This window comes from Bidens hawaiensis, unplaced genomic scaffold, assembly GCF_021521415.1.
Source record: "Bidens hawaiensis isolate Kalapana, Puna unplaced genomic scaffold, B.hawaiensis_p1.1 tig00007241_1, whole genome shotgun sequence".
Classification (NCBI taxonomy): Eukaryota; Viridiplantae; Streptophyta; class Magnoliopsida; order Asterales; family Asteraceae; genus Bidens; species Bidens hawaiensis.
The window spans coordinates 470,400-489,836 of record NW_027491498.1 but is presented as its reverse complement, the minus strand read 5'-3'; the positions used below and the strand labels follow the sequence as shown (position 1 = coordinate 489,836).

At 37.1% G+C, this 19,437-nt stretch overlaps 1 protein-coding gene across 1 annotated transcript; it reads right to left on the bottom strand.

Moving 5' to 3' along the window:
• Nucleotides 1-15,802: 15,802 nt before the first annotated feature.
• LOC143634774 (uncharacterized) lies at nt 15,803-19,228 on the bottom strand. Its single transcript, XM_077102770.1, has 6 exons — nt 18,876-19,228; nt 17,492-17,760; nt 17,308-17,400; nt 17,140-17,211; nt 16,929-17,045; nt 15,803-16,829 (listed from the first exon to the last, which is right to left on the bottom strand). The coding sequence occupies exons 1-6, from the start codon at nt 19,195-19,197 to the stop codon at nt 15,951-15,953; spliced, it is 1,752 nt and encodes a 583-aa protein (XP_076958885.1). The 5' UTR covers nt 19,198-19,228; the 3' UTR covers nt 15,803-15,950.
• Between the last annotated feature and the right edge of the window lie 209 nt (nt 19,229-19,437).

The following is a 19,437-nucleotide window of genomic DNA, read 5'->3' as shown; positions in this document are numbered from 1 at the left end:
AGATTGTTGGGCCTAGTTTTTTGATTTGAGCTTAGTTTAATTTGGTTTAACTTTGTTTTGGGCTTGGTTGTTAGTTAACGTGTAAGCTGAGAACACTTGTGTGTTCTCGGTGGGCTTGGTGATTGTTTGGGCTGACCTTAGTTGGATAGTGTCCCTATATATAGTGATGTTATGTATAGGGTTAAAGGTTGTTCATTCCAAGTCTTTTGTTCAAGGATTGTAAGTGCTTAAGCAGCCGACGTATTCATTAATATACGTTTGTTTTGAAGCAACATCGTGTTTATTTACTTTATCTATTTGTTTTATTGAATCATCGAGTATAGGTATTCCGCACCTATAGTTGTCTAGTTGATATCATATTGTAGTGATCCAGATACGGGACTTACACCATGTCTTTGATTTACTTGCTTATACTGACAGTGACTATGATGGCTGCAACATGAGTAGGAAGTCTACATCAGGTGGATGCCAATTCTTGGGAGACAGGCTAGTGTCATGGCAATGCAAGAAGAAAAAAACTGTGTCAAGCTCTACTGCTGAAGCTGAGTACATTGTTGCATCTGCCTGCTATGCACAAGTCATTTGGATTCAAAATCAACTATTGGACTACGGTTTGAATTACTTGAACACTCTTATTTTCATTGATAATACTGCTGCTTTGTTCATTGTTAAGAACCCAGACCAACACTCTAAGACCAAGCACATTGAAGTCAGACATCATTTCATTAGAGACTTTAGTGAAAAAGGTCTAACTAAAATGAAAAGAGTTGACACTAATGACAACTTGGCTGATTTGTTCACCAAGCCACTAGATAAGACAAGATTTCACTTTCTATTGAAAGCATTAGGCATGATCAACTCTGATGAAGTCTTATTGATGATGTGTGCTCACTATGTTAACTGACTATCTTTAGAATAGTCTTGATGAGTGAGTTGTGTTTGATCTGTGAATCTGTGTTTATGTTTATCTGATATGTACTTTGAATGACAATATGTGTAACTTAGGAATCTATGATGTTTAGGTTTGATTTCAGTAACTGTTGATAATAGCTTGATAAGTGTATGTGTGTGTTTTGAATTGATGAACCTATATGCTTATATGATATTTATGAATATGTTGGATAATCTTATATGATGATGTGTTTAGACAGGATAGAATTTGCACACTAAGTCTTGGTAGAACATTATGTTAAGTCTGTTATGTAACATCGTGAAATATCAGATCGAAAATAGCAAGTTTCAAAACTCAAGGGTGTAAATTGAAAATTATGTCCCCTAGTCCCTTAGCGATACGCGACGGGGCAAAGGACAAGCCCACTGTGTCGCGAAGGGCTTGGTTCTGAATCCAAGAAAAGGGTCCATGGCGACACGCGATCGCCATAGAACCAACGTCATCGCGTATCGCGATGACGTGGTCTGACAGGCCAAGACACGTTCCACGTGTCAAACGGTGGCACTATGTATTTCCACGTGTCACCATGTGGCAGCCCTAGTGGTGACTGGTCACGGCTACATCATGATATGCGACGGGCAAACCCAAGGGCCATCGCGCATCGCGATGAGCTCCCTGGTTCGCCTATAAATAGCAAGCTACGGGTATCTCACACTTCACACCAAAATTACACATACATCTCACTCTCTAACTTCTCTCTAAACCTCATAAAAGTACACCCTCGATCACCTTGTAAAACGTGTCCAAATTCCCCGATTTCCATGCCCGTTTCCTCGATATTCGTGCCACATACCGACGACGTTCCAAACAAGAAGGTGTTTCCATCCCGACGACCCGCCTCGTAAAGCGTGCCGACGTGGGAAGAAGTGTTGGTGCCTCGATTTGTGTGCGAAAAAAGGTGTCGATAAGAAAGGGCGAGAAGATAAAGAAGTCAAGGCGGCGTTGAAGTGCTGCTCAAATGTGTAGGGTTTTTATAAGCCGGCCAAGGTAGGCATGATACCCGAATAAAATAATAATAAAATATTGAAAAGGCTTTAAAACCTTAAGTCAAGGTTATTCTCGATACCTCGATAAATTAAAGAAAATATAACAAAGAAAAGAAAAGAAAGAAATATGAATATATATATATATATATATATATATATATATATATATATATATATATATCAATGTATATTATATGATTCTTTGTTATAGATTATTATTTAAGCAATTATGAATATTCTTAAATAATAAAGAAAAGAAAAGAATAAGTTTCCTAGAGAAGAAGAAACATATGGTTTTAAAGAAAATAGGATTTAACTAAAGGTTATCTTACAAAAGAAAAGGAAAAGAAAATAACCTAAAAGAAAGACTTTTAACTTATAAAAGAAGAGAAAGAATAATACTTTTTAACTAAAGGTTTTAAAGTAAAGAAAAGAGATTTGAACTAAATATTCACAAAAGAAAATATAATCAAGGTAAGGATTATAAAAAGAGACTAAAGGTCTTAAGCCGGATTGTATATCCGACTAACAAAAAGTTATACTCGTACTATAGGTTCGAGATAGCAAGGGAAAGACCCTCGGACAGTGTATTGAAGCTGATCCAAATCAAAAAGGTGAACGCCCCAAACTTTACAAACTTATTTAAAACGAGTCAAAAGAAATAAATGGTTTACATGGGACTACGTGTCACTAAAACGTTATAAATAAAAGTAAAGCGCTAGCCCTCAGGCAGTCGTGTAAGTTTGTCTGGATCCTTACATATGTGGTATACGCGGTGGGCACATCGCACCACACCTGGTCATACTACGCTTTCCTGCGGGGAGCATGACCATGTGTATACGAATGGTACTTAACTAAGTCGAACGCTGCGGTGTTTGCTGGGGTATTTACTGTAGAGACTTGAGTTTATAATTGTGTTGTTTTAATGCTTGACTATTCTTAAGCCACGATGGGCCGAGCATAACTATGTCCGAGGGGTAATCAAGTAAAAGAAAATATTTTAACGTCAGCATATTCACCAGCATGTGTTGCTGACGTATTTTCTAAACATTTTGCAGGTAATCAAGAATAGGGCTTGGGATGACGAAGTGCTCAAGATATCCGATGGCTCGGGTCTTTTTGTTAAACTTAAATATGAAATGGTGGCTTTGTAATTAAACAAGTAATCCTTTTGTGAAACTTAAAACGGGTATTTTATAATCCCGTCTTTTGAATGTAAATATTATATTTTAAATCCACATGTTTTAAAGACTTCTGCTTTTAATACGTAACTCTGATTTATTTACAAATTTGGTACCAATATATGGGTCGCACGCCTAGACCGTGGTCTGGGGTGTGACATGTTACTCTTTGCATGTGTCAAAATTATGATTTTGTGTTAAACTTGTATGCTCAAATGAATAGTTTTCATAAGAGTTTTTACAAAACATTTTTGACAAAGAGAGAAAGTTGATGGTGTTGAGATATAATAAGATTATTCATTTAAAAGCTTTAAAGAAACTTAAAAGGTTTTCAATGAAAATTGATCAACCTTTGGGAAATTATAGTAGATTGATTATTTATGTCAATCATATGGATCTAATAGGCTAAAAAGACTATTACTGCAGTCATTAATATGTATGGTTGCTTTCCATTATGTGTAAAAACTAAGGTGATATAAACATAATAAAAATGTGGAGACACATTGTTGAATATGCATGTTTCTAGATAAATCTCTCTGAATGATAGGCATAATAGTGATTACCCAGTCATACACGAACATGTTGGTATTTGGTCACCAAAAATGAAACATCTTATGTATATGACAAAGAAAAATGTGAGCAAAATTTTAAAATCAACCAAAAGTTGATATATGTTCACAAATTTTGAAAGAAATGCAAACATGAGGGTTAATCCTAAAACTACAGAGGTGGGGCATCATTATAAGTCTTTAACACCTTGAATGGATGGCTAGTAAGTCCGTATTGCGTGGCATGTAAGTTCAACGTTTAACCTCAATATGTTTGAAAATTTTGAAAAGAATAATCCGTAAAGAAAATTTATATGTTCTGTCACTGAATATTTTGACCAAATATCATGGGTTGAAGTCAATTTGGGTGATCTGGGGAATGCCAAATAAGCTTTGAGAAGAGATATGGAACATCATAGTACAATAAGTGTTATCAATTTATGTATTATGAATTAAATTGAACCTTAATCACATCACCAAAGTAATGAAATTCATGTTAATTCTAGACCTGCTATTAACCTACCTGATCTGTCATAATAAGGCTGAGAATGAAGTATTGAAAAGTGACTTAATCAGTATGATCTCATGTTGAGATCTTTTCATAAAAGTGAAAAAGATTTGGAAGAATATAATTGAAATTTGATCTCATTATGCACCATTTGTTCTTAAACTTTGAACTTTAATGATATAATTGTTTAAAATAAAGTGTGAGTCAAAATGAGTTGCATTTTAACCTTGAATATGTCTGCATATGTTATTTCGAGTGAACCTTGATGTTTTTAAACTTTCGAGTAAACTTAGGTGTCTTTATTTGAAGATTAACTCGTTCGAGCAAACTTGTTGATCACTTGGCTTTGAAAAGAACTATTCATGTACTATCGAGTACACTTTGATGATTATATGCTTTCGAGTAAACTTGGATGTTTAGAAGGTTATCTTTATCAAGCACACCTGATGAATATGTGATACTTGTATGAATATGATTTAAATACTTGTTTCAAGTAAACTTGGGTGTTTCAGTTGAAATTTGTATTTGTCTAGCATATTTCATAGGTTTTGATTGAATTACATAAGACTTTCTAAAATTGCAAGTGTTTTCGAGTAAACTTCGTTTATCAAGCAAACTTTATGCTTAGAGCACACTAGTTTATTGTTTAATATTCAAAATGTTCTCCAAGCGTACTTGTATATTTCAAAAGTTTTTCAAGCAAAATTTACTTTGCAAGCACACTGTTTGCTCTGACCAAACTTTTGCGTTAAATTTAACACATAAAGTTTCCTCAAGCACACTTTGCACTTTTAAGGTATTGTCGAGTAAACTTCACTTTGGAAGTAAACCTGAGTGTATTTTCTAAAAATTAGTTAACTTTTTTGCTTTTCTAAGTATAATCGAGCAAGGTTAATGAGAATAAGGCATTCGAGTAAGGTTGAAAATTAGAAATATCTCTAAGTTATTATTTTTGGATTCTTTATTGATTCAAGTAAGATTGCCTATTTGATTAATTATACTTGATTATTTAACTTGTGATTTAGTTTTCGAGCAAATCTAGTATATTCGAGTAAGCTTCATTCATCTTATCCACTTAGTTTATTTTTAATTACATTAAAATACCTGAGCAAACTTTGGGACGAGCAAGCTTTGGAAATGCACTTTATCGGGAAAGCTTTATACTGGTACATTTAAAATTGGGTTTTTAGCATTATTCATATGCAGAACGACAAAGTTCATTTAAAACCCACTTTCATATGTGAACAACGTACACTATATAAGGGGGGCTTAGAAAAATTTTCATTTCACCTTTTTCCCTCTTTCCTACTTTGCATTATTGCAGACTTGCTCGCTTCCCAGAATCTCAATAGTTTTCTGATAATCCTAACCTAAATTGGTCATCCAACTTAATCCGACTCGGTAAGCTTCAATTGAATGATTTCCGACACTCATTGTATGGGTTTAAGGCTTCAATTTCATGTTTACTGACATCTCTGTTTTCTGTGTAGGTTATTAATTTGTCTAAGAACAGGTTCTTAAAGACTATCTTTTAGTTCTTCTTCAAATATAACTCAATACATGTTAAAGCTTTAAACTTTAATGACTAATTGTGTCTTTGAATGTATTCTTGTTTGTGTTTGTGCAGATATAACGTATCCGTTCGAGAAAAAGCATAATATGTGCGCTTTTATCCAACTCACTGACGATAATAGGCCGGTGGAGTGAATGATTAGATGGCTGCTACGTTCTAATATTCGATTTTCATCCACTGAAAGTCCAATAATATACAGAAAACCACTAATTAGATTTCTGGAATTCTGCTGAGCTGGAAGATGATGAACTTGGTAGAAGGATTGAGGCAACTGTAGCTGGGAATGAAGTAGTTATCACCGAAAATTTAAGTAGAACCAGTCTCCAGTTACATGATGATGTGGATGCTCCCATACACTTTTCTACCAACGGATTGTTGAGAATTTTCAAGAAACTATTGGATATCAGGGAGATGTTCATGAGGGACAATTCAAGAAGGGGATTTTCCCCAACTTGTATAGATTTTTGATACATCACATTATTCAAGCCTTCACACCAAGGAGGGGTACCTGGATCCTCATGAGCAGGGATATAGCAAATGCCACCATTGCAATCATCTACAACCAACCTTTCAACTTTTCAAAGCTCATCTTTGAAGGTTTGGTGTCTAATCTGAGGAAGAGAATTGATGACAAATTCTTAGTCTACCCAAGGTTTTTACAAATAATCTTTAACATTGTGTGCCCTGAGCTACCAACCTTGGGCACAACACATGTCTTGCAAGATCCAAATGTATACTAGTGAATTGCAAGGTTAGGGGCCACAAGCAACTTTGATCCTAATGTCGAATATGACATTCTTCCATGGTTAAATGATAACAATATGGAGATTATGGAGGTGCCAGAATCACCAAGAGTGACTTCTGAGGAGGATGAGAATGAGGATGCTGATGATGAAACTGATTCAGATAATAACAATGATAGTGGAGATGATGATGATGGTGATCAGGTTATGGTGCAGGAGGAAAATGTTGGAATTATACCTGTTGGGGATACCAGTGAGGCTTAGGAGGAGACATCAAATCACCCTATTCCTACACCACCCATCTCACCCCAAGACCAATCACCACCCCAATACCAAACCCATGATCCATATATTCCATCCCCTCCAAATTCACCACATATACAAACCCAAACCCTAACCCAAGACAAAACCCAATCACCAACCCAAACCCAAACCCTAAGCCAAACCCAAAATCAAACCCAATCACCAACCCAAACCCAATTCCCAGACCAACCTGAATATGAACCTTACATCCCTGAATACATCCCAGCCCACCTTATAAACCATCCAAATACACCATACCAATCTCCAACCCATTCACAAACTTCTGACCAATTTCATATCCCAACCTTCCATATCTTACATACCCACACACCTACAATTCAAACCACAAACCCATTACCAAGTACCAGTGAAACCATTATTCAAAGCCCACTCCATCAAACTATACCATCACACTCAACAGAAACCTCTGACTCTAGTCCAATTTCACATGTTTCATCTCACCATTTGTTGACAAGGAACTTTGACCTAATTATTGAGAATGTTGACTTAAAAATGAAAACTCAAACTTAAAAAGGGGAAATGAGGAGTTGAAATCCCAATTAGAACAGGCTCTATCAAAAATTCAAACCCTGGTCAATGAGGTTGAGAAGACCTCAGCTGCACCAAAACAAGGGGAGAATTCGCCTGTGTCTGGTACAGATGTTGAGAATGTTGATGTGTTAAAATCTATTGGTGATTTATATGGTAATGAGGAGGAGGAGGAGAGTGATGATGGAGGAAATGATGAAGGATATGAAGCGGATGTATCTGAGGAGGTTGTCCAGAGCTATAATTTGAATGATAATGATGACATGGTGGTGAAAAATATTGTGGAGAATGAGAAAGTGGTTGATGAAAATGTTGAAAATATGGAAGTGAATGAAGATGAAGAGGAGGTTGTTGATAAGGAGGATGATAACATGGAGGATTTGAATGATGAGGATGATCTTGATATCCTATCTGGAGAATTTGATAATGTTGAATCTCTATTAGTGGTGGAAAAAGGAGGAGGCTGAGAAAGAGACAATAGTGGATGAGGAACTTAATGAATTGTTTGATGAAATTGATAACGTTCCCGATGAACCAATTGTGGTGGTGAGGGAAGTAGGTCCATCCAGACCTATAACTGTTGATGAGAAAAAGAGAAGGATGAAAGGAAAAGTTGTGGCAAAAAATGAAGAACAGCTGCAGCCACTAAAAATGAAAAGGGTCCAATCAAGTGATGAAGTTTTATTCGTTGATAAAATCTACTGAAAAGTCCATAAAAAGACATGATCAAATTTTTGGTGAATGGATACAAAGAGAGATGATTTCAAGGTTCCTAACTGATAAAGAACTGAACTTGAAGAACAAAGAATTCTGTTGGAAGAAATTGAATTAAAGAAGAACCTGGATGAATAAAATGGGGAGATTGAACAGGAGGTGATAGAAGGGTTGATGAGGTTGCAGCAAACTGAAGAAGCTGACAAATCACTAGCTGCTGTTATATATCAATTCCAGCAACCCAAAACTCCTGAAACAAAATCTAAATCACCTGAGCCTGAACAAACTGTTCCTACTGACACTGCTGAAACTGAAAAAGAAAATCTTGATAGGCAGTTGGTCTTTGATATTCATGATGCAAAAACTATGCAAGAGGAGATGGAGAAAAGAGCCAGTGAGATGATGAACCAAAGTCTATTTGAAGAAATGAAGAAGGATGAGAAGAGCTAGCCTACTTATCTTTTAAGATATGCCAGGAGGAGGAAGAGGTTTGGTGTGGAGAATATATCTGAAGAGGCCATGCCAAAAAGGCAGAAAAAGCCAAAAAGGTTGTTAAGCCAACTGATCCTGAAACTGGGCCTAAAGTTGATGAGCCCAAGATAGATGCATTAACTGATCTATCTGATATAGAAGATGAAGGGGCTGATTTTTCTCATGTGAACATGACTGAGGTTCACATAGAGAACATACAAAACATGTTGAATGATGCCAAGAGGGAAAACTGTGACAATCGTCAATTTCAGGTTAACTCCGTTAACTCCGTTAACTCAACTCCGTCAATTCAAACTTAAAGATCACTGAATCTATAACGCACACCTCATTACATTTAAACTAGGGTTTTAATGACGCTTGACACTTACTACATGTGTAGTCTTTCGGGAATTGCACCGAAACGCAAACGAGTTGACGTAAACAATTGGTAAATAAACGAAAAACGTCAAACCAATAATTATGTGATAATTATGTGTTAGACTTATGTGTTATGTGATAACATGTTATATAACGTTAACTCAATGTGCTAGAACTAGTTAATTAAGCTAGAAAAGAAACATTTGAAAGTTAAGGGACCAAAGTGTATTATATTATTATTATTAATATTAACCTAAACCCTAACCTCCTTCTCTCCCTCCCCAAAACCGACGGCAGCTACCCCCCCCCCCTCTCTTCACGATCGGCTCACACACACACACATATTGCTTGGTTTTTGATCTTGGGTTTCACAATTGAAGCATCCTACACCCGATTCTAGTCATCTTCTACCTTCCCCTTGCTTATTTTTGTTCTTTGGAAGGTATAATTATAAACCCTAGAATCTGGAAATTATAAACATAATGTTCATATGTCTTGTTTTGATTGAAAGATGTATTGATTGTTGAATTGATAGCTAGTATTGGTGTTATTGCATGTTAATCGTTTGTTTCTTGATTTGAGTTCAAGTAAAACCCTAACCATGTATGTATGGTGTAATTGATATGCATGGATAGTGGTTATGGTGTCTAGAATGTTATATGAACGGATTATGGTCCATAGATAGTTAATAGGTTGAGTTTTGTTGCAAACAGTTTCTGGACAGATTGTGTTGTTGATGTTCAATTGACTGTAATGGGGTGTAAATGTGAAAATTGGTTGAGAATATTGATACTACAGTAAACTAGGTTGAGTCTAGTTTCTAAAGAATATAAATTTGCAATTTTTGGACATGTAAAAGTTAACCTTTATGATTTTACAAAAACGTTGTGCAAAGCTGAGTTGTTAGACCTGCTGTTAGGTTGTTTTGTAAATGTTATATCTCATGAACTACGAGACCAATTGGGTTGGTTCCACTTCTTGAAGTTGACTTGTTGATTTAGGAACCTAACCCAAGTGGTCTTGCATTTATTGGATTTTTCATTTAACGGGAATTTCAAATAACATTCTGTTGCGCATGAATTTGACTGTTATGAGTTTGCTGTAATGATTTGATTATTGTGAGAAACCTATGTGGAATAAAAATATAATAAAATATGTTCTGGAAACCTAAGACATACATGCTTTTGTGATAATTTTTGGTAAATTAATTGAGATGCTATGATGGTGGAATAGACTAGTTTTTCAAGTAGAATTCTGTCAATAAGAAAATTAGTTGCTGAATTTTGTAAAAGTTGCATGAAACATGGTAATTGCTAATTGATTGTCGTGTTTTGACCAAATTGCCCTTGCGGGGAATAATTGCTAGTTAATTGTTATAATTTGACCAAATTGCCCATGCGGGGAATAGTTGCTAGTGATGTACATTATTAATACATGACACGTAAATAATTGTTCACACATGTATCGTATCACAAATGTACTTGTTAAGACACACACGATTCACAAACGAAACACGAAACATATTGTGTGCATAGGTATTATGTGCCGAGTCTAGAGACTCGATAATATTTCCGACACTTAGAAAAATCTCTTTGTTGTTTTAGAACGCTAGAGAGAGTTTTTCTGTGACGCGCATCCTTTGGTGATTTATTTTGGGAATTCTTCGCAAACTGTGAGTTCACTTACCCCTCTAAACTATTTTCAAACGCTTTTCACTTGGGGAGATAACATACTCCGAAAACGCATTTAAGATTTTGTTAATATAAATTATATATCACTTGTAAAGACTAAGTGGCAAACGCAATAACTAAAGTCCTTCATTCACATCGAACCGTTTAGTATTGGATAATAGCGAGTCATTGTTTAGTAGTACTACTGGGTTTGACAAACCCCACCCAACGCTAAACTCGACTGGAGGTCGAGTGGGTGTAATCTTGGCTAAACACATACCATGGTCGGGATAGACCTGGTGGCAAGGCAAATGATAAACAGTCAGCTTCGGTGTTGAACACTTAGTAATACTTGTTTTATAGGCTAGCTACCTATAGATATATAATTGACATAACACTATCTGGTAACGCAAAACGCTGAACGCAAAACGCTAAACGCAATCGCTGAACGCAAACGCTAAACGCTTTATTTTATATAAACTTGTGAACTCACCAACCTCGTGTTGACACTTTTAGTATGTTATTCTCAGGTAGCCGAGGCGGGCGCGCGGTATAGGATCATGCATGGTTTTTGAACATTCTGATATGCAAACATGTTTTTAACTATTATTACTTGGGTTTTTAAGTCGTCCTGCGTGACGCAACTTTTGTCTTTTGGTATTTACGCTTCCGCACTTATTTTCATTTAAACGTTTTTATGGTTTGATTATAACTAATGATTCCGATCCTGTTAGTTCACACCCTCTGACGGTAAAACTCCGTTAGTGGATTTTGAGGGTGTGACAAAAACCCTAAAATCATAAGCCTGATGCATCATGGTTTATGAATTTGATACCTTGGCTGTGATGGCAGATGATGAATTAGATGTGTTGCTTGAAAAGAAGGTGAGGGAGTTGAGGAAAATTAGGGAGAAGAAAAATAAAGACACTCAAAGGTTCCTGGCCTATCTGAGACTTCATGGCTTCTCAGAAAAACAATTAAGCCATATGAAGTTTGAGGAACTGGAGAGTGTCTGTTAGTCAACAAAAGAAAGAATACAAATGAAAGAATGCGAAAGACTGAAGAAGAAAGCTACTGAACAAAAGGAAAAACTTGTAATTCTTTACAGCAAATTTGGTAGAAAATGTAAATTTCTGATAGATCATGGTGTTGCTATTGAGCATGTGGAAGGTATGAGCAAGAAAACTGTGGAAGAAAGATTCAAAAAAATATATGAGAAAATCCATTCTGAATCTAGTACAAGCAAAAGAAAAACCAGGTTAATGACATTGGCTCAAAAGGAGGAGAAAGCATGGGAAGATGAGAAGGTAGATCTGTTGGACAGATTGATGACAGCAAGGGGAGAGGGGGAGAAAACAAAAGGCATGAGCATCAATGAAAAATTATCCCTCTAGGAGTCTGAGATAGGGAAATATAATGAAGAGAAGAAAGGCAAATCGAAGCCCACTCAGACTCCTCTAATTCAAGTGAAGGAGGAACCAATTGAAAAGGTAAACTTGCTGCCCTGGGAAGAAGAAAATATAATCAAAACCTTGAAGGGTTTAATGATGAACAAGGGCATGGCTGAGAGTGTGTTTGTTAATCTTGGAAATGGGCAATTAAAAAACTATTTTATACTGAAAAGGAGAACTGGGAGAGATTGGAGGAAGAGCAGAGAAGGTTGTTATCATTCCTGTGTGGACCTATGGGGGAGCCTATCCAGACCCAAAGATCAACCCCAATTGAGCCATTTGATAAAGAAACCATGGAAATGATCACTACTCTTGCAAAGGAGGGGGGATTATCTTAAGCTGGTAATGATGGCTAAAGATCAAATTGTGAATATGTATGAACAAACTGGGCATGTGAGAAGACCAGTATCCAAAATGAAATATACGCCAAGGGTCTCCAAAGTAAGTGTCCCAATACCTACAACAAGATCTACACTCCAACGACAACAAAGACCACCAACTGATGTGGACCTACCTAAAAAGCTGTACTTTGATACCAGAACAAACTCTTTGAGAGTAATCATGAGCATTGGTGATTTAAGGCATATTATTTTCAAATATGATTTTCAAGATTTCAAGAAGGAACAGTTGGAGGAAATGACAAAAATGAACCTATGTGACTATGAAAACACACACAGGTTTGCTAGGCAACAAAGGATTGAACTTTCCAAATATTTGAAAGATCAGTCTAGGAAGGGATTTCCTTTGTTGAACAAAAAAGGAAGCTGGAACTACCAAATTTTGAAAGAACCAAGAGGCAGAGAAAGATGATGGACATAGTGATGACTGAAGCCTCATACAAACAAAAGACCATATATTCCAATCCTCTTGCCAATATTAAAGAGTGCATAAGCATGAGGCAGCAGATGACCAGGCCAAACTATGAGGTCCAGAAAAATAGAAGGATCTCTAAGATTGTCTTTGAACCAAAAGACCAATCTTTTATATTAAGAAATTCTGATAGACTGGCCCTGGTAATCATTGAACATGATACAGATTTGGAGTTTCTTCACATGGAGGATTTAGAGAAGATAATCATAAGGAATCTGCCTTCTCGACATCCACACCACAGGGAGATCTTTTTGTTCAAAGACAAGACTGTTGCATAGATATTTGACAGAAAGAAAGATGTTGGAAGCTCTAGAAGATGAATATCTATATTATCTTTTTGTTAAATTTGTTTCGTGATGTCCTTGTGACAAAATTCTCATATGTAAATTTTTCATTAAGCAATGTAATTTATGCTTTTTGAAATTTTGACGTGTATTTTGAAAAGTGTATGTAACCATAGGTGTTTTGGTGCAGCTAAGAGTGTTCCAATCTAGGGGAAGATTGTTGGGATGAGAAAATGACTAAGGAAGATTGGAATCTTCTCAACCTCCTTAGAGAATGGCTAAGTATGGAAACCGAGCAAACTTAGGCCTCCCAGCAAACTTAAACTTAGTCAAGCAAGGTATTTTGCTCTTCGAGCAAAGTTATCTTCTAGAGTTCTTCTTAAGTGTTAGTTCGAGCAAACTACACTTCATCAAGCAAGGTTGTTTTTCAAGTCAAGCAAGGTTTGTTTCAGAGCAAACTCTTGACTAAACCAAGCTAAAACCAAGTATTTTGGTGGATCGAGCAAAATTTGTTAATAAATAGTGGTCCCAGCAAGCTTTAAGAAAGTTAATGAAGAAATTGCTCTAAAGAATTTCAACGAGCAAGGTTCAACTTCGAGCATGCTACAATGTCACCAGCACACTTGGATTTGTTCAAATAAGTTAAGTAACAAAAGGTTGAGGGAATCTCTGAAGAACAAATTTGCTCGTAGAATATATAGAGAAAAGTTTGATATTATCAGGAAGATTGAAGTCTGCTTGATGAATTTTTCTAAGGAAAATATTCTAAGTAAAGCTTATTCGGAGAACTGTTACCCAGCACACTTAATGGTTACTAGGTCTGCTAGTCAAAGACAAAAGCTGCAAAGCTTACTCGAAGACTTGTTTACACTTAGTAACTTTCGTAATATGTTTGAATATGTTAACAATCAATAATTAGGGTTTCTGGAAGGTGTCAAGGCAGGCCAATTAAAGGAAACTTTATGGCACGCCTATGACACAACGGACACTGAGCGAATATTGTGATTAGACGGTTCTCTTTATCTTGTATGGATGAGCTGCCCTAAATATAAACATTTCACCTAGAAACCCTAAGGGTATGTTTGGTTGGAGGTAATGGAATGAAGGGGGAATGGAATGAACAAGGGAATGAAATGGATCATTACCATTCATTTGTCTTGTTTGGTTAACCTATGGGAATAAAATGAATCATTAGTTAATGTTATTTGGTATCAAAAAAAAATTATAGGAATGAAATATAAATAATAAAAACATGTTTTTCTCATAGTAAGTTATTTTACAAAAAAAAATTGGTGGTGGCGACGGTGGTGGTAGTGGCGGTCAGGCGTCAAGGGCGGTGGTTATGGTGGTGGTGGTGGGAGGGGTGGCGGTGGTCAAGCGATGGTAGCATTGGTAGTGATGGCGATGGTAGGGTGGTGGCGACGGTGGTTGAGGTCAGGTGGTGGTGGCGGTGATAGTCAGGCGGCGACGGTGACAATGGTTGCGGTGGAAATGGTAGTGGTAGTTACGGTGACAGTGGCGGCGGTGGTAGCGCTAGTGGTAAGGTGGTGGTGGTGGCGACGACGGTGGTGGTGGTGGTGGTGGATACGGCGAAGGTGGCGGCAGGTGGTGGTGGCTATGGTAGTGGTGGTGGTTGATGTTGTTTGGTGGTGATGTTAAGAAAGTATGGTGAATGAGGATGGAATGAAAAAAAAGAAGGGGAGTGGGAAGGAATGGTTTTGATGGAATGAGATTCCATGTGTAATGGATGATTCCATTCCATTAAGCAACCAAACACCATATTTTTCATTCCCAAGCAATGAATCATTCCATTCCCTCAATGATTACTGCATACCAAACGGTACCTAAATAATTTCTTTTGTATCCTTCATAATCTAAATGGAAATCTTTTGAGTTTATTTGTGTGGTTGTTTACTTTCCTGTCCTGGTTAGTAATCATTTGAGTATCAATGATTCCGCTTTTAATATTCATCATTCTTTCACAAAAGTAGCATTTCATAACCTTCTTGTAAACACGTTTGTGTGGGTTACGAGTTTGATTGAGTTAAATAATCTGGAGCGACAGGTTTTGACTGGGTATTAGCGAAACCGATTCCACCGGGTCTGGGTCGGTTCCAGGTGCAGTTCCAAGGAAAAACCCAAAGCCAGGTTTGCACCCACCGGTAAAGTAGGGTCGGGTCTGGTTCCGAGTAGGAACCGCCGGGTCAGGTCCCGAATCGGTTTTTTTGTGTATCTTTGTCACTTTGTATTCGTATGGTTTCACATAACACGCCTATTTTTGCTTTTCGAATTCAATATATATGTGATACTCTAATACGTTCTTGATAGCATAAAATCATCATTTTCATTTTTAAATTCTTTAATTTCAATGTCTACACGTAACTGGAAAAAGAAATAGACCATAACCGAACAGAAGCCGAAAAACCGATTGATTTGTATATTCAAAAAACCGATGACTTCGGTTTTCGGTTTCACCTAATAACCGAACCGAACCTAGCTTGGCCCTAATTTTTCGTATACGGGATACCAAATAACCATGTAAACTAAAGGATCAAAGACGTGCAGTGATACCTTGCATAGAAAAATACAATAATAATTTATAACGGAAAAATAGCAATTATAAAATTGTATGATTTGCATGTTCATAAAACTGTCTGAAACTTCGATCCATAAAATAACTAATCCACCAATTAACAAAATCATAAGGCAATCAAAAACATCCTCGGTATCAACTCCGCTACAAACCTACATTAAAACCATCACTTACTCTTAACTCTGCTGCGGTGAGCCTTTAGAATCAGGTGGAGCCGCTTGAGACGCTGCTGCATCAGAACCATAACCAGCAGTAGATTGATATCCACTGCCATATGCTGGCGGTTGCTGCGCCCCGTAGCTCGCCTGACCAGCAGGCGGTCCACCATATGGTGGTTGACCATATCCCGCACCAGCATAAGCAGGCGGTCCACCATATGATGGTTGACCATAGCCAGTTGAACTGGGCGACTGCCCTAACGTAGGTTGACTTACAGGCGGCTTTTGTGTCGGAGGTGGTCCATAACTGCCATATCCAGGTTGACTTCCATACCCTTGTTGAGCAGAACCCTGAGACGGATAGCTCGGGTTTTGAACAGACTGTTGACCATAACCAGACTGAGGTGCGGAAGTTGGAGGGGCTTGACTAGAACCATCACCCTGCACACCAAACCCTCCAGTTTGACCATCAGAAGTTTGACTTTGACCCGCAACATTATATCCAGCCGCAGGATTACCATAACCTTGTTGATAATATCCATCCTGACCATAACCTTGACCTTGTTGCCCATACCCATAACCTGATGCATCTGTAGATCCCGGTGCACCAGCACCAGGCGGTTGAGTCTGTTGATTTTGCTGCTGACTGTAATAATCATAACCACCACCCTGACCGGTCTGTTGACCTGTTGACTGGTCCCACCCAGTGGCATACCCACTGCCATATGGCATCTGGGGGTAACCACCTTGACCAGGGTACGCACCAGGTTGACCATAGTAGCCATATCCACCCGGTTGCTGCATTTGTTGACCAGGTGGGGCCCAGCTTGTGGGGGGCTGGGCTTGATAACCACCTTGCTGAGAATATCCACCGCCCATTGAATTTCTTGGACGGTTCTACATAATAATTATAATTAATCAACTATCAACTTTAATAAACCAGAAATATGTATACATGCATACATACACTGATATACATACAGGCATAAAGCATACCTCGCTAATTACTTCATTAACCATTTGTTTCGCAGCCTCTATCTGATCGCTTGTTCCATCTATCTGCACTGTCCTCTCGATTGATGTATCACCAGGTGGCAGGTGTAACGGTATCACCTGAGTTGTAAATTACAAGCATCTTAATTACAAATAGTTCAGATTAAAAGTTGATTTTACACCATGTTAACAATAATAATGAATCTATATAAACCTGAATACGTGCTCCTGTAGTGGCTTGCATGCTTTTTATTGTCTCGCCACCTTTACCAATAACAAGACCAACCTGAAAGCATAGTGAAATCATGTCATGTAAAGAACTAAAAGCCACTTGCAAAAAATATTTTCAAACAAATTGATATTACTTTTGAACATATAATACCTTCTTGTTTGGAACTTTCATCACAAACTGTTCGCCTCCACCCGACTGACCACCCACCCTTCTAGAAACTGTGCCAGAACCCCCTGACTCAGCCTGGTTTACAGAATAAGTTTGATCATGAAAATGTTTGTATATTAGAAACAAAATATACTATAATTTATATTAAGGTTGATTGAATATATACCTCAGCAAGAACATCTTTGATCAACTGCTCAGCTTTTGCAATAGCATCTGCAGAACCTGAAATGTCAACGTCTCTAGTAAGTGAATGCGGGTCAGCATCCATATCCCTTGTGATCTGAATCTTTGCTCCAGATTGCAGTTGAAGATACTTTATAGTTTCCCCAGCTTTACCAATAATGACACCAACTTTGCCATTTGGAATTTCAATTTTCTTGCTAGAGTTTGTATAGCTATAAGAAGATGGTATTGAAGGTGCAGCATGTCCATAATCTGTAGTGATTAAAAATTCGAAACATGAACTAATAAAACATATGCAATCCTGAAGAAAACACACGCAAAACTGGTTAATTACATCAAAACTTCAAATGAACAATTGCAATCAAGCATCCTTTGAAGAACTGAAGTAGTTGTTCAAAAACTTATACCAAAAAATACCAAAAACACATCAATGAAATTATCTTAATTAGAGAAGAAACAATAGAAGTGCCATGGGTTTAACATATGAAACCATTACTAAGCATCCAAAACTTATACTAAAAGACACATCAATGAAATGATCTTAATTAGAAGGAGCAATAGAACTACCATGGATCTTTTTTTGGATGACTAAACTTTTGCACCTTATAGGAATTGAACCCATGACCTCCTATTTCACACCTTAACCACCTTACCACCCCACCAATAAGCGAATGGCAAAACTACCATAGATTTAACTTACAAAAACATTACAGAGCTCCCAAAATTGTAAAATTCTCAAAACTAAGCAACCAAAATTGTCTAAACAAGAAACCGTTACTAGGACAGTAAACGAAAACGTCCGAAAGCATGTTCATGTTCATTCATTCATTCATTTAACTTTATCTGAACACAAGCACTTAACGAACTAATTTTCATGTTCATATTCATTCGTTAGAGAATATGAACATGTCTGTTATCGTTCATGTTTGTTCATTAACATTCTTAACAAGTTCAAAAACATAAACAAACAAAAACGAACATAAATGAACAAATATAAAAGAACATAAAGTCCTACACGAGCAGTCTTAAATGAGCACCTATTAAAGTCTTATAAGAGATGTTTAATTATTTTTAAAAAAAACTATAAAGTCACAATTCACATAGTTAAATGTTCACAAACAGTTGGTCCGTTCGTTCACAGTTGTATCCGTTACCTTAAATCTAAGCAAACAAACTTGTAAAGTTGACAAAACTAATCAACAAATAGCAAATTATATCGAACATCAAACAAGTCAGGCATCCTACACTAATAGCCATAAAAAATTCAATATGACAAATTTGCAGCTACTCAATAGACGTGTCCGTAATCCGTACAAACACACTCACACTCATAAACCCTAACTTAAAAAAAATTACAAAAATCATACCAGTAGGACCAGAGCTATAGTCTCTGCTGCTCTCATTATTATTATTATTATTATTATTATTATTATTATTATTATTATCCCAGCCGCTTCCTTCATTATCAAACTTAGAGCGCTTGGATTCGGCGTTATTAAAGAGACGAGCAGCGATCTCTTGCGCCTTCTGTTTGGCGAGCTGGATCTCGTCCATCGGCGGAGGCACGCTGTTGCACGACTCAGGGGCGGCGGAGAATCCACTGACACGGCGGCCGGTGGAGGCGGAGGAGTCTTCGTACTTGCGTTTGACGGAGTCGCCGGACTGGTGGTAGTGTGCGTCGTCAGCCATTTTATCTGGGAGTAGAGTAAAGTAAAACCCTAGGCTACGTCAGACTCAGATTAGATATATGTTTGTTTGTTTGTTTGTTTGTTTATACAGGATGGATGGATGGATGGATGGATGGATGGATCGATATTTTGTTAGAATCACACTCTCTGTCAATATCTCTGTAATTATATTAAAAAACACTATATTTCTCTCGCATGTTTAATTAAATAATATTTTTATACCTTTATCATTACAGTTTTC